Source organism: Mandrillus leucophaeus, unplaced genomic scaffold (genome assembly GCF_000951045.1).
Source record: "Mandrillus leucophaeus isolate KB7577 unplaced genomic scaffold, Mleu.le_1.0 Scaffold94, whole genome shotgun sequence".
NCBI classification, from domain to species: Eukaryota; Metazoa; Chordata; class Mammalia; order Primates; family Cercopithecidae; genus Mandrillus; species Mandrillus leucophaeus.
The window spans coordinates 1619761-1642738 of NW_012110252.1; the positions used below are offsets into that span (position 1 = coordinate 1619761).

At 40.3% G+C, this 22978-nt stretch overlaps 1 protein-coding gene across 4 annotated transcripts in view; it reads right to left on the reverse strand.

The window, feature by feature from the left end:
* Positions 1 to 14041, reverse strand: part of CCNT2 (cyclin T2) — a 40241-nt gene extending 26200 nt beyond the window's left edge. For all 4 annotated transcript variants that reach the window (XM_011970291.1, XM_011970289.1, XM_011970290.1 and 1 more), the window contains exons 1-2: positions 13857 to 14041; positions 12977 to 13058 (exon numbers count right to left, since the gene is read on the reverse strand). In XM_011970291.1, the coding sequence (XP_011825681.1) occupies positions 12977 to 13058; positions 13857 to 14014 (240 nt within the window). In that variant the 5' untranslated portion in view covers positions 14015 to 14041. The remainder of the gene's footprint in view (positions 1 to 12976; positions 13059 to 13856) is intronic.
* Positions 14042 to 22978: the final 8937 nt, after the last annotated feature.

Genomic DNA, 22978 nt, shown 5'->3' on the forward strand with positions numbered 1-22978 from the left:
TTCTAACCTGTTCTTCTGTTTCATCTTTAGGTTCTATAGGCTAGCGAAGCCATTTTCTCCCCTTGCCCTTAATTGCCCTAAGCACCCCCCATCCAACCCCTGACTAACTCTAGGATAACTATTTTCAGTGCCTTGAAAAGGACTTACTTCATTAACAAATACTCAGCAAGCTCTAGTCATCACAGCTCAGAATTTTGAAATTTCTTGTTAAGGCAATAGTTTAGGAGAAGGGATAGTTGTATAACTTTACTATAGGCTTATAGAAAGGTCTTAGAATAAGGAAAGGAAAGTAGAGGAAAGACAAGAGAGGTAACAGGCTCACAAAGAAGAAAGTGGAATAAGTCAAAATGCCCATTTGTTAATTGGTATTTGCCAAGCGTGAGCCTATCAAACTAAAATTATAGCACATTATTAAAAAGTGGTTTGAATCCTTAATTATGCTGCACTAGAAACACCAGCATTAAGGAATTGCAGAAAATATTATTAACCCAGTGTGGCATTTTAGTTGTTTTCTTACTCAAATAATTATGTATGAGTGAAAGACTGACGTGAAAGAAAATTTATATTAAAAATTAAAAAAAAATCTTCAAGCTGGATGTTAAGATACCTAATTACATTTAAAAGAAAGCTGGCTTAATAACAGTCCCAAAATATCAGTATTCAATATTGCTGAAAAGCAGTACTGATTAAGAGAATAAGGCTTGATTTCCATAGAGTAACTACATTATACTTACACAATATACTAAAAATGGTTAACATAACCGGCATTTAAAAAATTATTTAGTGGGGAGTACCTCAGCATTATGAATGTTTCTAAAAAGAAAAAATATTGGCTGAGCGTGGTGGCTCACGCTTGTAATCCTAGCACGGGAGGCCGAGACGGGCAGATCACCTGAGGTCAGGAGTTCGAGACCAGCCTGATCAACATGGTGAAACTCCGTCTCTACTAAAATACAAAAAAATTAGCCAGGTGTGGTGGCACACATCTGTAATCCCAGCGACTCGCGAGGCTGAGGCAGGGGAATCGCTTGAACCTGGGAGGCGGAGGTTGCAGCGAGCGCCACTGGGTGACAGTGAGACTGTCTCAAAAAAACAAAAAAGAAAAAATGAAAAAAATCAACTTATAAAGTATACTTAGTATTTCACAGTTAAGGCTCTATCTACTCTCTCTTACATAGACACGGCTCCTAACAGCCTACAATAAATATTAAAAAATACCACTTTAAGTCCCAGCTACCTGGGAGGCTGAGGTGGGAGGACTGCTTGAGTCCCAGGGTTTGAGGCTAGCCTGGGCAACAGAGTGAGATCCCTTCTCTTAAAAAACCAAAAGGACAAAAAATGACTTATATAGTATTGTGAAACAAGAACATTAACATTGCATAGGCATTCAAATATACTACATAAATGTTACAAAAGGCCACTTTCCTTCGAACAGATTATCACGAAGATGGCAGTACTCCCCAAATCTATCTACAGATTCAACGTAAGCCCTATAAAAATCTCAGCTCCTTTATTGCAGAAACTGATGAGCTTGATCCTAAAATTCACATGGAAATGCAAGGGACTAAGAATAACCAAAACAATCTTGAAAAAGCACGAAGTTGGAAGACTCATATTTCCTGAATTCAAAAGTTAAAAGACTATGTGGTCTGCATAAGAGGATGGAATAGAATTCAGAGTCCAGAAATAAACCCTTCCATTTATGATCAATTGATTTTCACTAACAATCCCAAAAGAATTCAGTGGGAGAAAGAACTCTTTTTTCAGCAAATGGTGCTGGGACAACTGTACATTCAAATACCAAAAAAAAAAAAAAAAAGAGATGGCGAGTCACCGTGTTAGCCAGGATGGTCTCGATCTCCTGACCTTGTGATCCGCCCGCCTCGGCCTCCCAAAGTGCTTGGATTACGCCTGTAATCCCAGCACTTCAGGAGGCCAAGGCAGGTGAATCACGAGGTCAAGAGATCGAGACCATCCCGGCTAACATGGTGAAACCCGTCCTCTACTAAAAATACAAAAAATTAGCCAGGTGTGGTGGTGGGCGCCTGCAGTCCCAGCTACTCAGGAGGCTGAGGCAGGAGAATGGCGGAGCACGCAGTGAGCCGAGATCACGCCACTGCACTCCAGCCTGGGCGACAGAGCGAGACTCTGCCTCACAAAAAAAAAAAAAAAAAGAAGTCAAACTCTTATTTACGTCATACATAAAAACTAACTCAAAAGGAATCACAGACCTAAATGTAAGAGCTAAATCAATAAAACTCTTGGAAGAAAAGAGAAATAAATCTTTATGACTCTAGTTCAGGTAAAGGTTTCTTAGATATGCTATCAAGAACACAAATTATAGAAAAAAAGATTAATAAATTGGATGTTTGTGCTGCAAATACCACCAAGAACATAAAAAGGACAATGCATAGAATGGGGGATATAATTTCACACAGTTAGGATGACTACAATAAAAAAAGACAAGAAATGTGGTGATATTGGAACCCTTACACACTGTGAGAACACAAAATGGTATGGCTACTTTGGAAAACAGTTTGGCAGTTCCTCAAAACGTTTTTTAAAAGCTATCCAAAAAGATTATTGGAGTCTAAAGTTACCATAGCAATCCAGCAATTCCACTCTCATGTATCTCTCACCCATAAGAAATGAAAACATACATCCATATAAAAACTTGTACATGAATGTTCATAGCAGCATTATTCATAATAGGCAGTGGAACGGCTGTTAAGTGTAATCAACCCAAATGTCCATCAGCTGATAAATGGATAAATAAAAGGAGGTACAGCCACATGACGAATAGAATATTAATTACTCTGCAGTAAAAAGGAATGAAGTACTAATACATTCTACATCATGAATGGACCTTGAAAACATGCTTCGTGAAAGACCGTATATACATGATTCCATTTATATGAAATGTCCAGAATGGGCAAATCTATGGAGACAGAAAATAATTTAGGGGTTGCCCAGGGTTGGGAAGGGGAGTGGGACTGGTGAACTGCTAACAGGAACCAGGTTTCCTTTTGGGGTGATACAAATATTCTAAACACAGATTGTGCTGATGGTTGTATAACTCCATGTGAGCCACTCAATTAAGCATCCTAAAAAGGTGGATTTTACAGTATATGAATTGTATCTCATTTTTTTTTTTTAAGGAGCAAACGTTAAAGACATCTATTTAGGCCAGGCGCGGTGGCTCATGCCTGTAATCCCAATACTTTGGGAGGCCAAGCCAAGTGGATCACTTGAAGTCAAGAGTTCGAGATCAGCTTGGCCAACATGGTGAAACCCTGTCACTACTAAAAATACAAAAATTAGCCAGGCATGGTGGTGCATGCCTGTAATCCCAGTTACTCCGGTGGAGGGTGCAGTGAGCTGAGATTATGCCACAGCACTCCAGTCTGGGTAACAGAGCAAGAATCTGTCTTTAAAAAAAAAAAAAAAGGCCTTCTCTTTATTAGCGCTCTCTCTGTTTTTGAGACAGGGTCTTGCTCTGTCACCTAGGCTTGAGTGCAGTGGCATGAATATGGCTCACTGCAGCCTCAATCTCCTGGGCTCAAGTGATTTTCCTGCCTCAGCCTCCCAAGCAGCTGGGACCACAGGTACACACCAAGATGCCGGGCTAATTTTTTAAAAGATTAATTTTTGTAGAGACAGGGTCTCGCCAAGTTGCCTAGGCTGGTCTTGAACTCTTGGGTTCGGTCCTCCCACCTCTGTCTCCCAAAGTGCTGGGATTACAGGTGTGAGCCACCGTGCCTGGCCAGATCTCCACAGATGTAGTGTACGTGCACTAACAAAAGAAATTTCAAGAAAATCAAAAGCCTAATCATAACAAATACTAATAAACAATATGCACCTTAACTATGTATAACTTTATCACACATTTGTTAATTTAAAAGTAGAATCAGGTTTTGTTTTGACAATATCAATTTACTAAACAGCAAGTAATTTCTTAGCATTTACACTATGCAATTATTTTTTAAAGGGCAATTATTTCATAAAATTATTAATTTGCTTGTTTGGGTAACAAAAATAATTTTAACAGACATTTAAGTCTACATAAAGTGAACCATATCAATTCAAACAGTTACTCACGCTAAGCATTCAAAACACCAATCGTGGAGCTATAGCAACATAAAGTAACTGAAACACCTACCTTGGGGTGGGGGTGTGGAAATACCTGGTATGCTCTCTGAATCCTTGCATCGTTGAAAGATTGCCCCTGAGCCCTCAGAATTTTCTCTTCCTGCCCTCTCAGCTATTTCTTTTTAAGGATGGAACTACATACAGTTTCATTATCTTCAGATTTTTGGCCACAGAAGAATCATCTTTCCCATTTTTTTTCAACTTCTAAATGAACCCTCAGTTTAAGATGAGTGTGAAAGTGCACATTTGCCTTTGGAAGGATTTACTATAGTGTGCATGCCAACAGTAAATTTTATTTGTTGGTGGATACAAATGACTACAGTCCACATCATCACTATCAAATAGAAATACAGGCCGGCATGGAGGCTCACGCCTGTAATCCCAGCACTTTGGGAGACCGAGGTGGGTGGATCACCTGAGGTCGGGAGTTCGAGACCAGCCTGACCAACATGGAGAAACCCCGTCTCTACTAAAAATACAAAATTAACTGGATGTGGTGGCGCGTGCCTGTGATCCCAGCTACTCGGGAAGCTGAGGCAGGAGAATCGCTTGAACCTGGGAGGCAGAGGCTGTGGTGAGCCGAGATCACGCCACTGCACTGCAGCCTGGGCAACAAGAGTGAAACTCCGTCTCAGAAAAAAAAAAGAAAGAAAGAAATACAATGTGAGGCCGGGCATGGCGGCTCACGCTGTAATCTCAGCACTTTGGGAGGCCAAGGCAGGTGGATTACTGGAGGTCAGGAGTTCAAGACTAGCCTCACCAACATGGTGAAACCCCATTTCTACTAAAATTAGCCGGGTGTGGTGGCACATGCCTATAATCCCAGCTACTTGAGAGGCTGAGGCAGGAGAATTGCTTGAACAGCATATTGTCACTAAGCACAGACATTAACTTCACTTTTAACAACAAACAGGTGAACTTCTACAGTTCTCATCCATTTTTCTATATCAGCTCCAATAATTTAGAGAAAAATTCACGTTACATGTATTTCCTCATATATAGCCATATAAAGAGTATGTAATATATCACTAAACAATCAGAGCCTTAGCTTATTTCAGGGTAAAATATTAGGTTAACACCCCAAAATGTGGAGTGGTAAGGAGGATTCCATCACTTCCCCTAATCCCTAGAAAATGTGTAAATATGTACTCCCTAAAATGTGTATGTATGTTTATAATAAAATGCAGTGATCTATTAACCAATTTTAGGTATTAATACTAAAAACAAAACTCCTGTTCTGACGTGGCCTTGAAAGTCAGTTTATAGGCTATATAAAATCTGTATGATTTCATACTGAGACATTTATATGCCCTGGCCAATGCAAACACTCAATGCACATTTGTTAATATATAAACCTATTCTACTCTATACACCTAAGTTTAGAATTTGTTATGGTTTGAAAGGGCCTTGGATCTTGCAGGACTGGGTTAACTCTCTTGCACTCCTGCCACGCAATGACTCAACAAAAAGGCTGAGCTAGGACCACAGAGAAGCATATAAATTACCAAGGCTAAAACATACACGTATCTGTGTGTGCAGAGAAAAGGCATGAGTTATTTCACAATCATTTAATTTTGCAAAAAAAATTTTAGGCGGCTTCAGGAATACTTCGTAAGACTTGTATAATAATACAGTCACTGAAGTCAGCATCCCTGTAATTAGGCAGATAAGAACAGCATGTTTCAAAATAACATTTAAAGCTTTCTGGGGAAGTTCTAGAGTAGTTTTCAGAATTAATTTGAGAAAATCAATCAAGAATATCATATATACTTTGTAATGCCTATCAATAAATGAACTCTTCCACAGCTTCCTTATTTAACATAAACTTCAAGTGATTTATTCTTTTAAAAAAACAACTTCATTTTCCCAGAAGTATTTATAAGTACATTTAAATGATAGCCTATTGTGGTCCCACTGGAAATGAGTGTATCATCTCCCAAATGAAGATAAACTTTTAGTGATTTACCTGAAGAATTCTGACATGATGGCTGCAGAGGGGATACCTAAATCCCCACAGAAAAACAGAGCAACAAGATAGCAAAACCAAAACCCCATGGATAGTTAAAACCAAATCACATGACAAGCCATTCCAAGGGAATCCTAATATATATGAATGAGGTCAAAACAGGCTACTATGTCAACATACACAGCACAGTGCAACAAAATGCAAAGGGATGGGGCACGTGCTGGACTTGATAAAAAAAAAAACCTCAAAGAGCCAACAGACATTCACTGGAAATCATGACAGGCCAATGTAAGAACAGCAGCTAGAACTGAGAGTTTTGCCAGTCCAATAAGTAGATGGATGCAAGAGATTCACAGTAAGGATTAAAAGACTGAAGCTAACTTCTATGAACTTTTGAAATTGATCTCCCGAGGTTCTCTTCCAAGACTCCATTTTGAAGAGAAACCATTGGGAGGAAAAGCACAATCAGTAAGATAGAGACAAGGGAAAAGAGAAACTAAAAATGTGGAGGGGAAGAGGGCCAGAAACTCCCAGAAAGTAAGCTGCTACACTTCTGAACATTATACAAAATAACAGAAAAGGGAGCTCTGTGAAGTTATTAAAGTACTCTGAAAGTATATCACCTTTTTAAAGTTCAGGAAAGTTAGTATCTCACAAAAATGAGTAACCGAAGAGTATTCAGTTCACACACAGACAATGTAAGAAAAGATTAGAAGAGCAGTGCTTAAAGCGACAAATCACACTGGAAAGAGCTGCTTTAGGCTGAGTGTTGGGAGGCTGAGGCAGGAGGACTGCTTGAGTCCAAGTGTTTAAGAATGGCCTGGGCAACACAGTGAGACCCGTCTGTACAAAAAATTTAAAAAATTAACTGTGTGGTGGCACGTGCCTGTAAGCCCAGCTACTTGGGAGACTGAGGTGGGGGAATCACTTGAATCCAGGAGGTTGAGGCTGCAATGAGCCATGATTGTGCCGCTGCACTCCAGCCTGGGTGTCAGAGACCTAGTCTCAAAAAAAAAAAAAAAAAAAAAAAAAAAGGGCAGCTATCCAAGTTTCCAGTATTATTGGAATCTAGAGTTACCGTATGATCCAGCAATTCTACTTCTGGGTATAAGCCCAAGAGAAACCAAAAACACAAGTCTACACAAAAACTGGTACACAAATGTTCTTAGCCGCAATATTCATATTAGCCAAAAAGTGGCTTACAATCCAAATGCCCACCAACTGATGAACAGATACATAAAATTTGGTCTAGCCACACAGTGGAATAATGGGTAGTTCAGCAAGAAAAATAAACAACCTACTGATAAATACAACACAGATTAACCTTGAAAATACGGTAAGTGAAAGAAGTCAGTCACAAAGAACAACATATTGTATGATTCCATTTATGAAATGTCTATTAACAGGCTGGGCGAAGAATAGGGAGAAATGACTGCTGGGTTGGGGATTTCTTTTTGGTGTAGTGAAAACTTCTAAAAATTGATGCACACCTCTGTGAATATTCTTAAAAAAAACCCACAAACCCCACGGCATCAAACTTTCAATGGGTGAAACGTACAGTATGTGAATTATATCACAAAAAGGGCAAAAATCAAGTAATTATCCTATATGATACGTACCACTGGGTGTCCACATAGGAGATTAATCAAGAATTTCAATACAAAAATACCAATTTGCAAGAAAGAAATGACAGAATTAGAGTATCACCAATGAATGAAAGGATCCAGGCATTGAATATCAACAGCCCCTAACACTACAAAGAGAGACAACCAGACGCTAGGCCTTCTGAGGAAAAGAACATTAACACCATCTATAGTCTTGCCTAAGGGATCTAACAGGAGTCTGATTAAGTTTCTGGATCTAATCATCAATTTTTCCAGGAATGCAAGAACAAAGGAACACAGTAAACTGCACCGTGACTATACAATCAGCAATATTCAGACAGGTGGAAACTCTACAGGTCACACACCCTAGGGTCCTTCAACAGATAAAACTTAGGTGACATAGAAGAATGGAGGGGAAACATGCATACTAAGAGACTTCAAAGATTTACCAAATTTTTAATAATGAGCAAGGTCTATGGTATTTGGGAATGGAGAGTTGGGTGCTAAAACTATAAAGAAAGTAATTACTGTTAGAGAAAGAATACTGGGGCTGGGTGAGGGGATCACAAGGTCAGGAGTTTGAGACCAGCCTGACCAATATGGTGAAAACCATCTCTACTAAAAATACAAAAATTGGCTGGGCATGGTGGCGCACACCTGTAATCCCAGTTACTCAGGAGGCTGAGGCAAGAGATTCACTTGAACTCGGGAGGCAGAGGTTGCAGTGAGCCGAGATTGCACCACTGCACTCCAGCCTGGGTGACAAGACCAGAATCCCATCTCAAAAAAAAGAATACTGGTTACTTTTGGCAGGAGGGGTTGACACTGAGTTGAGCACATGGAGGCATTCTGGGGTAGTTGGCAAAGTTCTATTTCTTGACTTGGTTGGTGATTACAAGGTTTTATAATAATCCCCTAAGCTATACATTTGTTTGTTGGTTTTATATATTTTATAATTAAAAAGAAAAAAAGTCATCTCATATGTACAGTCACACTATAAACTCCCAAACAGATGGAATACAACTGATGTGAATAAGATTCAAAGGTAAGATCAGAGAGATAAATTCACAAATGGAAAAGAGAGTTATCTGGGGAATGCTTTATGAAGAGTAGGAACTTCAGCTGAGTCTTAAAACCTGACAGAGAACAGTCACATGAAAGCAAACAGAAAGCACCCTAAAGAAAAACAGTGATACACAATGCATAAATGCTAACACTGATGTATAGTTGAAAAAGAGGAATTTGGGACTTATAAAGAGGACCTCATAGGATTTAGTGCAATGAGGCGGGCAAATCAAAATCTGAGGTTTTTTTCATTGTTTACTTTATAAATCTTACAAATCACTGGCATAAATTGCTATTGTGCTCTACTTCTGAAATACACTAGAATAGGAAAAAGTGAGAACTACAGTTTGGGATTAAGCAAAGGACTTGGGTTCAAATCCCAGCCACATAATAGTTTTAATTTTGGACAAGTCACTTAGTAACTGCGTCTGCTTCCTTAGGAGAATACTTTACCTGAGAAAACAAGACAAATACAAAGTGCCTGTCATAGTGAGATCTTAATAAAACTTCAACCAGGTAATTTATAGTTTAAAAGGAATTTAAAAATTATCTAGGCTAACCGTCTCAAATTTACAAGATAGTACCTACTACGTTGAAGAGCACAAATAGACAAAACTTACACTATGCAGAAAGTTCTACTGGACAGCACTGCAGTATTTCTGAGTAATGCTAATGGATCTTGGGCATAAGATTATTCTTGGATTAATTATTGCTTTATTAAACTAAAAGGCAGAAGAGGAAGTGAGCTATAATAAACATCTGCTTAGACTTCACAATGAAACACATGCTGATTTGACGCCTGTAAAACATGACCAGAGTATAACAATGAATTGAAATGCACACTCGCTCTGTTGCCCAGGTTGGAGTGTGGTGGTGTGATATCAGCTCACTGCAACCTCCGCCTCTCAGATTCAAGCGATTCTCCTGCCTCAGCCTCCCCAGTAGCTGGGATTACAGGCATGTGCCACCACACCCAGCTCATTTTTATATTTTTAGTAGAGACGGGGTTTCATCATGTTGGCCAAGGCTGGTCTTGAACTCCTGACCTCAAGAGATCCACCCGCTTCAGCATCCCAAAGTACAGGGATTACAGGCATTAGCCACCATGCCAGGCCCTGTAATACCTTTAAATCTTGCATATTATACATGGAGTTCTGATTGCTAGAGCTCAAGAAAGAGGCAATGGAACTAAGTAAAGAGAAGATGGAAAAGATCAAGTAAATTGGAGATATGCTATGAGAACAGACCATGACCAACAAAAATACTTAGAAAAGGGTGTGCTCTTTACAATCTAATCTTAAGGGACTTGGAACTGGTATAAGAAAAAAATGCATCACAAAAGACTAAATCAGGAGTTTGTAAGAGAAGCTGCATCAATATCTACTTAAGTGTGACCTGGGGGGTGGGTGCTTTCCTTCAGTATACACCTTGGCAGCACTTTTGGCTCCGGGGCTTTTACACTTTACTAAATTTATTTTTAAGCTTGATCCAGCAAGGCCATTCTCTATTAATTCCAATTACATGAACCGCATTGCATCTAGTGAACAAAGTGTAGATTTATCTAATTAGACTACATATAAAAGTCATTTACTGCTGACAGCTATTCAACTCTGAGTAACAGACAAAAGAACTCAACGATAAGAGACCATTTCTGGGTCACCAAAACATGCTGATACTGATTTTATTCTTAAATAGTAATACAACAGCACATTACTTTTGGGGGTTTTAAAACTTTTAATATTACAATGTTGGAAAATAAAATTAAGTCACGTGAACATTTAAAAATATTTTCATACAGTTAATGGATGTTATTAACTATAAGACTAGATAGAGTTTGTCACTAGCATCTTAACTTATTTAAGCTTATTATTTCATAGGGTTTAATTTGCTGAATGGTGTTCAGTTTGGTGAAGATTCATGCTTTTTTAAGTTTACCATGACATTTCAGTATATAGACAAAAATTTCCCACTGATGGGGAATAATACAAATTTAAAAGTGACTCACATTCAATTTCAGACCACCCCCTTTGCCCTAAAAGAACGGGGGGGGGGGGGAGATAAAAGTGAGGCTGTGTAACTGATGCAAGTGCACTGACACAAATATAAAAACCACTTTCGATATTATAATAGCAAAGGTAAAAAAGACAACAGATATGAAAAGTATAATACTATTTCTCAGAACAGAAATGAACAGATTTCAATTATTAATGACTCTACGTAAAAATCCTGGTTTACCTTCATCCACAATATGACATTAAAGAAGGTAATAAAAAATTAATACCCTGGTCTTTCCATTGAAGGAAAACATTTAAGTAAAATAGTAAAAGCTAGAATGCAAATGACAATCTAAAGTTGTGAATTCTGGCTTTAAGCAGGGTATTTGTTGTAAAGCACGCCAACCAGGCCATAAAGACAAATTATAAGGAGGGCTCAAAACAAAGAAGTGAAGATGGCTGGGCACGGTGGTTCATGCCTGTAATCCCAGCACTTTGTGAGGCCGAGGCAGGCAGATCACCTGAGGTCAGGAGCTCAAGACCAGCCTGGCCAACATGGTGAAACCCCCCTCTACTAAAAATACAAAAATTAGCCGGGCATGGTGGCATGCACCTGTAGTCCCAGCTACTCGGGAGGCTGAGGCAGGAGAATAGCCTGAACCAGGGAGGCAGAGGTTGTGGTGAGCTGCGGCAGCACCACTGTACTCTAGCATGTGCGACAGAGTGAGACTCCGTCTCAAAAATAAATAAATAAATAAGTGAAGACTTGTGGCTAGATCATTTATTGGAAGTAGAAACGAGACAGCAAATGAGACATCTGTAGCCATATAAAGAATAGTCAGAACTACTTTGATTTGTAATTTCGACCATTATTATCCAGGATTACGTAAGGAAAACCACATTTATATTAACACTCATTAGTTCACTACTGCCTTTGGAGGCAATTTATATAAAAATTAAATTCCCTTAATCTAAATGTAATCACCAATGGCTTCCTTTCTCTTCCATAACACTATCACTGACCTAAGTTATGCACAAGAAATAACTAGGAAAACTAGAAGCAACAGAGCAAGAAGTACGCAGATTTAAAAAAGAAATAGAAGCAAGAAGTCTTCAAAAGACCAAAATGTATATTAAAATATATATGGTCCAAGATAAACCTATATGCCAAACTGATAAACGAAATAGGATCCGAGGAGATTAAGGTAGGACTCAATCTAATCCATGAAGCCTTTCTTCCATTTCAAAAATAATATTCTGAGGATCTTTCCTGGGATTGTTCTCTTAGCAAATAAGTCCTAATGACTATCCACATACAGCAGAAAGTCTTCTTTGGTTCATTTTTCTACACATACCTTTCAGAATAATACTCTAAAAATAACTATGATAAAAAGTAACAAAAATAGAATTAAAGCAGGGTTAAACATTTCTAAATATGCAATTTTCTTTATTCACACACAATACAGTATGCATGTTACTTAACATACACCAAACTCATGTTTCATAAATGAAATTAACATTTCAACAAAATTCTATTACTCTATTTGTCAAGGTTTACAGGTTATGTACCTTAATATTCAAGTGTAAATTTTACTACTAACACATAAACATACTCCTGACGTACTATATCTGAAGCAAGAATTGACGTTTGAATCACCCAAAATTTTAGGAGACAATTGATGCTAACGTGATAAACAGAAAAGTTTGACATCTTAAGAAATTACTGGGTTAGCAAATGAAGAAATGAATTATTTCTGCTAAACAGCTCTTTCACAAGAATGTCATAATTAATTTAATTTCAATTCACAGTATTTTAAACAATGAGTACAACATAATTAAGCTGTATCACAGAACGACCAGACTTGTCCAATTCCACTGTACATTACTACTGAAATTATTCAAATGTTAGGTATAAAATTTAAATGAAGAAAACTTATGTAATAACTCTCTAAAGAAGTAAATTTATTTTTTTAGCCTAAAAGGCCTGGCAGAGCTTAACAGTGCCTTGCAGTTTAATTCATCACAAATTTTAAAAACACAAAAACCCCACATTTGAAGCAAAATATTTATCACGTGATATACATTTACCGTTAATTCAGAACACTAAATGCAACAACGCAATGACCAACTTTTTTTCTGCGTATCGATTTACCCTCAAATTTGCGCATAGTAAAAACAGGCAACAAACTAGTACTTACATTTTTGTTGAATTTGGTGAAAGAATGGTGCATATAAAACCTGTGCATATAAACTATCGCAGTGTTTATTGTAAGCTGAGAGCTGGAACACAGTATTTAGGAAATATCTGACAAAAGCAAGATCTCATTCCCAAAACAATTTTGATGGAAAATTCCCAGGTTCTTTTCCAATACCTCCCATTCAAATCCAAACGCCAAACTAGAAATAAAGAAATAAACGCCCGCGGGGGGTGGGGCGGCAGGAAGAGAATAGACTCTACGCCAAATAAATGGGAGGAAGAACTGCTGATCTTTTCACTCTCACAGCGCTGAGGGCCCTGGAACTATTTATCAATGGCTACGACTGACTAAACCCAAAATGAAACAGTTGAAACGCGCGCGCACACACCCATACAAAACCACGCCAAGAACATAAAAGACCTCCAGTGCGCTCCCAAGGTAGAAGAGAGCCGCCATCAAGCCGGCGAGAAGAGCGGGGAAAGACTGCGGAAAACACTTAGGCCTTTCAGCATCGCTAACCCTTCTACCTCTCAAACCCTTAGGGGACAGGGACAAGTCCAAGGAGCCGCCCCTTTTCTGCAATAATCCCTAAAATTTCTCTTTCGCCTGAGCCACACTCCCATCCCCCGCCGCCACCACCACGCGCTGCCCCAAACAGATTACACAACGCAGACTCCTGGCCCGCATTCCTGGGGTCCTATCTCCTCCTCTCCTCCTCTGCTAGCCCCTCGCGACTGCCCGAGCTGGAGCCTTACTTCCCTGACCGCGGGGCCGAGGCCCAGCGAAGGCCGAGGCCGGCGGCGCCATGTTCGCGGAGCACCAGGCCCGGCGACCGGGCAAGGGAAACAGGGCGTGAGCGGCGCAGGATAGGAAAGGATACACATTGAGACGCTGTCCCATCTCCTGGATGAGGTTGGCCGCCTGCTGGCGGCACGAGAGCTCTTTATCCGCCTCCACTCCGCAGCGGCGGCTCGGCGTGTTCTCCAGCTGTTCCCGAGTAAAGAACCAGCGAGAAGAAGCTCCACGGCCCGACGCCATGACACTTCCTCCTCCGCCCGCTCCCTCATTCACCCCCCGCCCCTCCCGGCTCGCGGACTCCCCGCCAAGGCGCGCGACCCCGCCCCACTCCGCTCGCCGTAGACCACGCACCGCCCTTTTTCACCACCGCCCCCGCCCGTGCGCATGCGCGGGGTCTGCTCTACCGGCTCGCCCTGGTCTTTTGCTTTCTTTTTCTGTCCTCGGCCTCGCTCTCGCGCGCGGGACCACAATGCTCCGCGCCGCTTGTCATTGGGAGGCGCCGAAGGTGGGGGTCGGCTCGGAAGGAAAAGGTCGGCGCAGCGCATGCCGGGTCTAGGGTTGGCTGGGCGGAGGGGCGGGGGGGGGAGGGGAGAGTGGGAGAGGCTGGACCCTGGCCGGTGTGGAGAGAGGCGGTCGGGCGGCTGCGCTGTGGGGTCTGGGCGTGGACTTCGAAGGCCCGTTGGGCGCTTCCTTTGATGGGAGGTCTAGCGGCCCGTTAAAAAGAGAAAAATACCCTTCACTGTCGCAGCCTCACGCCACTACCTCCATTTTCCTTTCGGGTGGGTCCGCGCAGTCTCGTAGGCGTGCGACTCCGGCCTCCGCTACCAACAGCCTCCGCCTAGCGCGCGGCTCTGGCGTGGAGCTGGCCGGGAAAGAGTGCACAGGAAGTCACGCTCCTTGGCTGTCCGCGTCTGAGTGCTTTTTTCACCTTACGTTATGTTGTTTAAATCCCAGACCACTCCGTCCGTGGGTTTATTTTTATTTTTTCAAATTACTTGCCAAACGCTATCCAACTAGCAACGAGAAATTGAATTTCTAAATGAGGTGTTGAATCTAGACGAGGCGTGTTTTCAGACCGTGCTGTGGCTTCTGCGAGACAAGGTTGGGGAGAAGCAGATAAGTGCAAGAGGAACTGGGTTAAAATTTTATCTTTAGGATTTGATGCGGGAACATCCCACATCCCTGTTGATTAACTCCTGCATTTCTTCCTGTAAGAAAACTCCACAGAGCTTCACTCGGAGTTTGTGTTGTGAATAGGGTTTCCAAGTTTAAAGTCCTAAGTATTTGGAGGCCGGGCACGGTGGCTCACGCCTGTAACCTCAGCGCTTGGGGAGGTCCAGTGGGTCGATCACTTGAGGTCAGGAGTTCCAGCGCAAGGGCAACATGGTTAGACTCTGTCTTTACCAAAAGTACAAAAATTAGCCGGGCTTGGTGGCGCGCCTATAGTCCCAGCTACTCCCGAGGCTGAAGTGAGAGGATGGCTTGAGCCCAGGAGGTGGAGGTTGCGGTGAGCTAGATCTCGCTGCTGCACCCCATCCCTCCTGGGCGATAGAGCAAGACCCTGTCTCAAAAATAAAAAATAAAATATTTATTTGCCAAAGACCATGAAGGCAAGTGATTTTTTGGGGGCTCCCACGCTCAGTATATGCATTGCACAAGAATATTGATTATAGTAGACAGTTCTTGTGAACAGTTGCCATTTCATACCTCCCTTGCTTTACGTTTTATGTTGCTTGCAATTTCCAGGATAGATTGATTTAAAGCAACATTTAAAAAGTGCACATCCTTGGCCAGGTGCAGTGTTTCATGGCTGTAATCCCAGCACTTTAGGAGGCCAAAGTGTTCTAGACCAGCCAGGGCAACATAATGAGACCCCATCTCTACAAAAGTGTTTTTAAAAATTAGCTGGATGTGGCGGCATCTGTAGTCCCAGCTCCTTGGGAGTATCGCTTCAACGTGAGAGGTGAGGTTGCACCCCAGTTTGGGTGACAGAGCGAGATCCTGTCACACACAAATAATAAGTGCCCCTCCTCAACATCCATTCATAATAAAAACTCAGCAAACTGGGAATAAAGGAGAACTTCCTCAACTTGATAAAGAGCATCTACAAAAATTCTACAGCTAACAATAGATTGTTTCTATTGTGAGAAACTACATTCTTTCCACCTAAAGTCTGACACAAGGCAAGCATGTCCCCTCTCAACCAGTCTTTTCAACGTGGTACTTGATGTTCTAGCTAACAAGAAGTAAATTTAAAGTACACATATTGGGAAGGAAGAAATAAAACTCTAGAATTTTGGGATACAAGGTTGAATACAAAAGTCAGTTGTTTTCCTGTATACCAGCAATGAACAATTGGAATTTATAATTAAAAACACAATGCCATTTACAATAGTACTGTCTCCCCAAAGTAATACAGGTTAAGTATCACGTATCTGAAATGCTTGAGACCAGATGTGTTTTGGATTAGAGATTTTTTTAGATTTTGAAATATTCGAATTATAAATTTAGTCATTGAGCATGGTAATCCAAAAATCCTAAATCTGAAATGCGCCAATGAACATTTCCTTTGAATGTCATGTCGGGGCTTGAAGTTTTGGGTTTTGGAGTGTTTCTGACTTTCAGATTTAGGGATGCTCCACCTGTACTTAGATATGGATCTAGGCAGGGCATAGTGGTTCACACCCATAGTCCCAGCACTTTGGGAGGCCAAGGTGGGGGATTGCTTGAGGCCAGGAGTTCAAGACCAGCTTGGCCAATATGGGGATACCTCATCTCTACTAAAAATACAAAAATTAGCTGGGTGTGTTGGTGCATGTCTGTAATCCCAGCTTCTTGGGAAGCTGGGGCACGAGAATTGCTTGGACCCAGGAGGCGGAGGTTGTAGTGAGCCGAGATCACTCCACCGCACTCCAGCCCCCATGGGTGATAGAGCAAGACTCTATCTCCAGTGTGGTATTTGAGAAAGAACAGACACATAGATCAATGGAACATGATAGGGAGCCCACCCATAAATAGTCAACTGACCTTTGACAAAGGAGCAAAAGCAAGTCAATGGAGCAATAATAGTCTTTAACAAATGATGCTAGAACAACCAGAAAGCCATATATATATATAGTTTTAAATCTACGTGCAGACCTTATACCTTCTACAAAATTTAACTCAAAGTGAGTTGCAGACCTAGATGTAAAATGCAAAACTGTAAAACTTCTGGAAGATAACATAGGAGAAAATATAGTTGACCTTGTGTTCGGCAATGAGGTTTTAGATGCAACACCAAAAGTACAATCCATGAAAGAAAAAACTAGTAAGTTGGACTTCATTAAAATTAAAAACCTCTGGCTAGGCGCAGTGACTCATGCCTGTAATCCCAGCACTTTGGGAGGCTGAGGCGGGCGGATCACCTGAGGTCAAGATTTCGAGACCAGCCTGGCCAACATGGTGAAACCTTGTCTTTACTAAAAATTAAAAAAAAATTAGCTGGGCATAGTGGCGCGTGCCTGTAGTCCCAGCTACTTGGGGAGGCTGAGGCAGGAGAATCACTTGAACCCAGGATGTGGAGGTTGCAGTGAGCCAAGATTGTGCCACTGCACTCCAGCCTGGGCGACAGAGGGCGACTCCATGTAAAAAATAAATAAATAAAATAAAAAATTAACTGGGCATGGTGGCAGGCACCTATAATCACAGCTACTCAGGAGGCTGAGATAGGAGAGTTGATCAAGCAACTTCACCTGGGAGGCGGAGGTTGCAGTGAGCCGAGATCGTGCCACTGCACTCCACCCTGGGCAACAAAAGGTGAAACTCCATCTCAAAAATTAAAATTAAAATTAAAAAAACTAAAACCTCCGTTCTGTGAAAGACACTGTTAAGAGAATGACATCCAAGGAAGAAATATTTGCAAAACATATGTCTGATAAAGAACTCTTAAGATGGCTTAACTGCTAAATTCTACTAAACATTTAAAGAAGAACTAACACCAATACTACACAAACTATGCTGAAATAGAGAAAGAGAGAATACTTCCAAACTCATTCTACAAGGCCAGTATTACCCCGATTCTAAAACCAAAGACACATTGAAAAAAGAAAACTATAGGCCAATATCTCTGATGAATATTGATGCAAAAATCCTCAATAAAATACCAGCAAACTGAATTCAACAATACATTAGAAAGATCATTCATCATGACCAAAGGGGATTTATCCCTGGGATGCAAGGATGGTTGCAAATAAATCAATGTGATACATCATATCAACAGAATGAAGACTGGAAACCATGTCATTTCAATTGATGCTGAAAAAGTATTTGATACAATTTGACATCCCTTCATGATAAAAACCCTAAAAAAACGGGATAGAAGGAGCTTACCTCAACATAATAAAAGCCATGTATGACAGACAGTCCCACAACTAGTATCATACTGAATAGGAAAAAAAACAAAGCTTTTCCTTTAAGATCTGGAAGTCGACAAGGATGCCCATTGTCACCATTATTCAACATAGTACTGGAAGTCCTAGCTAAAGCAGTCAGACAAGAGAAAGGTATAAAGGGCATCCAAACTGGAAAGGAAGAAGTCAAATTATCTTTCTTTGTAGATGATATGATCTTGTATTTGGAAAAACCTGAAGAGTCCAAAGGAAAACTATTAGAACTGATCAACGAATTCAGTAAAGTTGCAGGATACAAAATCAACACACAAAGATCAATAACATTTCTATATGCCAACAGTGAACAATGTGAAAAAGAAATTAAGAAGTAATCCCATTTACAATATTTACACATAAAATTACATACGTAAGAATTAACCAAAGAAGCAAAATATCTCTATAATGAAAACTATAAAACACTGATGAAAGAAATTGAAGATGACACAAAAAAATGGAAAAATATTCCATGATCATGAGTTGGAAGAATTGTTAAAATGTCCATATTACCCAAAGCAATCTACAGATTCAATGAAATCCCTATCAAAACATCAATGTCATTCTACACAGAAATAGAAAAAACAATCCTATAATTTATTTGGAGTCACAGAAGACCCAGAATAGCCAAAACTATCCTAAGCAAAAAGAACAAACCTGGAGGAATCACATTACCTGACTTCAAATTATACTACAGAGCTTTCATCACCAAAACAGCGTGGTACTCACATAAAAACAGATACATAGACCAACAGAATAGAATAGAGAACCCAGAAACAAATCCACACACTTACAGTGAACTCATTTGTAACAAAGGTGCCAAGAACATACACTGGGGAAAAGACAGTCTCTTCAATAAATAGTGCTGGGAAAACTGGATGTCCGTATGCAAAAGAATGAAATTAGGCCCTTACCTCTTGTCCTATAAAAAAATAAAAATCAATTAAAGACTTTAAGACCTTAAACTATGAAACTACTACAAGAAAACATGGGGGAAAATTTCCAGGACATTTGTCTGGCCAAAAATTTCTGAGCAATACCCAACAAGCACAGGCAACCAAAGCAAAAATGGACAAATAGGATCACATCAAGTTAAAAAGTTTATGCACAGCAAAGGATACAATCAACAAAGGGAAGAGGGCTGGGCGCTGTGGCTCTTGCCTGTAATCCCAGCACTTTGGGAGGCTGAGGCAGGCGGATCATGAGGTCAGGACATCAAGATCATCCTGGTGAACACAGTGAAACCCCATCTCTACTAAAAATACAAAAAAATTAGCCAGGCGTGGTGGCAGGCACCTATAGTCCCAGCTACTGGGGAGGCTGAGGCAGAAGAATGGCATGAACCCGGGGGCAGAGCTTGCAGTGAGCGGAGATTGCACCACTGCACTGCAGCCTGGGTAACAGAGCAAGACTCCGTCTCAAAAAAAGAAAGAAACAAACAAAAAAGATAAGAACAATAACAAAAAACAAAGGGAAGAGACAGCCCACAGAATGAGAGAAAGTATTTGCAAACTACCCATCTAACAATATATTAATAACCAGAATCTATAAGGTGCTCAAACAACTCTGTAGGAAATAAAATCTAATAACCTGATTTTAAAATGGATAAAAGATATGGATAGACATTTCTCAAAAGAAATATACAAATGGCACACAAGCATATGGGAAGGTTCTCAGTATCATGGATCATCAGAGGAATGCAAATCAAAAGTATAATGAGATATCATCTCACCCCAGTTAAAATGGCTTTTATCCAAAAAACAGGCTATAACACATGATGGTGAGGATGTGGAGTAAAGGGAACTCTTTGTACACTGCTGCTGGGAATATAAATTGTACAACCACTGTGAACAACAGTTTAGAGGCTCCTCAAAAAACTAGAGCTACCGTGTGATCCAGGAATCCCCCTGCTAGGTATATACCCAAAAGAAAAGAAATCAGTATATCAAAGAGATATCTGCTCTCGCATGTTTGTGGTAGCACTGTTTACAATAGTTAAGATTGGAACCTAAGTGTCCATCAACAGATGAATGGATGAAGAAACTGTGGTACATATACACAGGAAGTACTATTCAACCATAAAAAAGAATGAGATCCTGTTATTTGCAACAACATGGATGGAACCAGAGGTCATTATGTAAAGTGAAATAAGCCAGGCACAGAAAGACAAAGATTGCATATTCTCACTTATTTGTGGGATCTAAGTATGAAAACAATTGAATTCATGGACAGAGAGAGTAGAAGGATGCTTACCAGAGGCTGAGAAGGGTGGGCAGAGGGACTTATGGGGATATGGGGATGGTTGATGAGTACAAAAAGAGAAAGTGTGAATAAGACCTTTTTGATAGCACAACAGGGTGACTATAATCAATCCTATCTTAATTATGCATTTTAAAATAACTTTAAAAATATAATTGGATTGTTTATAACTCAAAGGATAAATACTTGAGGGGCTGGAGATCCCACTCTCCCTGAAGTGCTTATTTCACATCGTTGCATGCCTGTATCAAAATATCTCATATACCCCATAAATTATATATACCTACTATGCACCCACAGAACTTTTTAAAAGATTAGATGGTGAATGAAAGAAAAGAATTCTTAACGCTCAGCAATAAGAAAATAACCCAATTAAAAAATGGGCAAAAGATCTAAACCAATACCTCACAAAGAAGGTATACAGATGGCAAATAGGCATATGAAAAGATGCTGAACAAATATCATAATGGTGCCAGAGGCGTTTGAACCAGAGTGACTCCCTCTTGAGTAGGGGCTGGGTAAAATAAGCCTGATACCTACTGGGCTGCATTCCCAGGAGGTTAGACATTCTAAGTCACAGGATGAGATAGGAAATCAGCACAAGGTACAGGTCATAAAGACCTTGCTGATAAAACAGTCTGTAGTAAAGAAGCCAGCTAAAACCCACCAAAACCAAGATGGCAATAAAAGTTACCTCTGGGCATCCTCACTGCTCATTATTTGCTAATTATAATGTATTAGCATGCTAAATGACACTCCCACTGGCACCATGGCAGTTCACAAATGCCATCTCATCGTCATGGTCTAAAAAAGGGGATATGGTCTAAAAAAGGGGAGACATGAATAATCCACCTCCTGTTTAACATATAATCAAGAAATAACTGTAAAAAATAGGCAACCAGCAGCCCTCGGGGCTGCTTTGCCTGTGGAATAGACATTCTTTATTCCTTTACTTTCTTAGTAAACTTGCTTTCACTTTATAGATTTACCTCAAATTCTTTCTTGTGTGAGATCCAAGAACCCTCTCTTGGGGTCTGGATTGGGACTCCTTTCCAGTAACAAGGGTATTCTTGGTAACAGTTCATAATTGCAAAAGTTTGGAAACATGAATGTCCATGCATTGAGGACTCTATGATTATGGTGCACCTATGTAATCTGTGTAATTTTCATTCATAGGATCCACCCATTAAAAAGAAAGAGGCAGTTTATATGTGGGATGATCACCAAGGCATTAAGTACCCTGCAAGGTACTTAAAAGGTACCAGAAAGGGCAAATTCTACTGTTTGCTTAAAATGAAAAAAGGAATGTATACATGTAAATACTTGTATAATCGTAGACTGTGTTTGCAAGAAGACACACACACAAAACAGGTAAAATTCGTTCCTTCTAGGGGTGTAAGACTGGGAGACATAGGTTGAATTTGATCTGTTTGAACTTTTACATATGTTTGTGTTGACTTTTTAAAAATAAACTTTGATGTTTTTAGGTTGTGAGCAGTCTTATTTTCAGAAATGGAAACTTCAGTTTACCTTTTTTCAATTTTGATTGGGAAAAGTCTTCATAATCGTCTAAGTTAAACAAATTTAAAGCTGGTATTTGTCTTGGTATGTTAATCTAAAGTGATTACGTTGAATAGATTTAAGCTTTCTGGTCGGGGAATATGAATTAGGCTGAGCCAGTACTGGCTTCCTTTTTAGGGGATATGGGAGAAGGTACTGTACAAGGAAAAGAGAAGGATGCTTGGATGGCTGTGAGTGGTTGTTTCTCTTTTGGAATCTGGTGGTGTTGGGAGTGTTTTAAAAAGGTTGTTTTTGGAGAAGTGCTTGCAGTAGATAAGGAAGGAGATAAAACACTGAAAAGGTGATTTTCCTGAGTGACTTTTCTAGATTCTGTGTTATGAGCAGATTCACTGTGTAAGCAGTGTTGTTCCAGGGCCAGGCAATCAAATACGGTACCGAGGAGGTTATTCTCTTTACCTTTCCTCAGAACCTTGTGCTGCTAATGGTGTCTGAGAAGAATGTCTGCTGTCACCAAATGACATCCCTGGTATGGACATTGCCAGATTGGTTTGTGAATATACTTAAGGCATTTGTTATGGGCTGAATTGTGTCCCAAAAGTGTTAACCCCAAGTAGCTCAGAATGTGACTATATTTGGACGCAGGTTCTTTTAAGTGGGAATTAAGTTAAAATGAGGTCATATTAGGTCAATTAGGGTGGGCTCTAATCCAGTATGACTGGTGTCCCAGAAGAAGAGTCAATCATGATGTAGACATGTACAGAGGAAAGACCATGTGAAGACACAGGGAGAAGACATCCATCTATGAGCCAAGGAGAAGGGCTTACTAGGCGGGTGAGCCAGGGAGAAAGACTCACGAGGATAGTGAACACTCAAGTCATTGTAGATAGTCACAAATTTGTGAGGCCTCACCATTTGGATTACACTCAGAACTGCATGAATTGCCAGCATACTCAGTGAAGATTGATTTCCAGTTCCTTTCTTTGCTCATTTTAGGAGCAAAAAA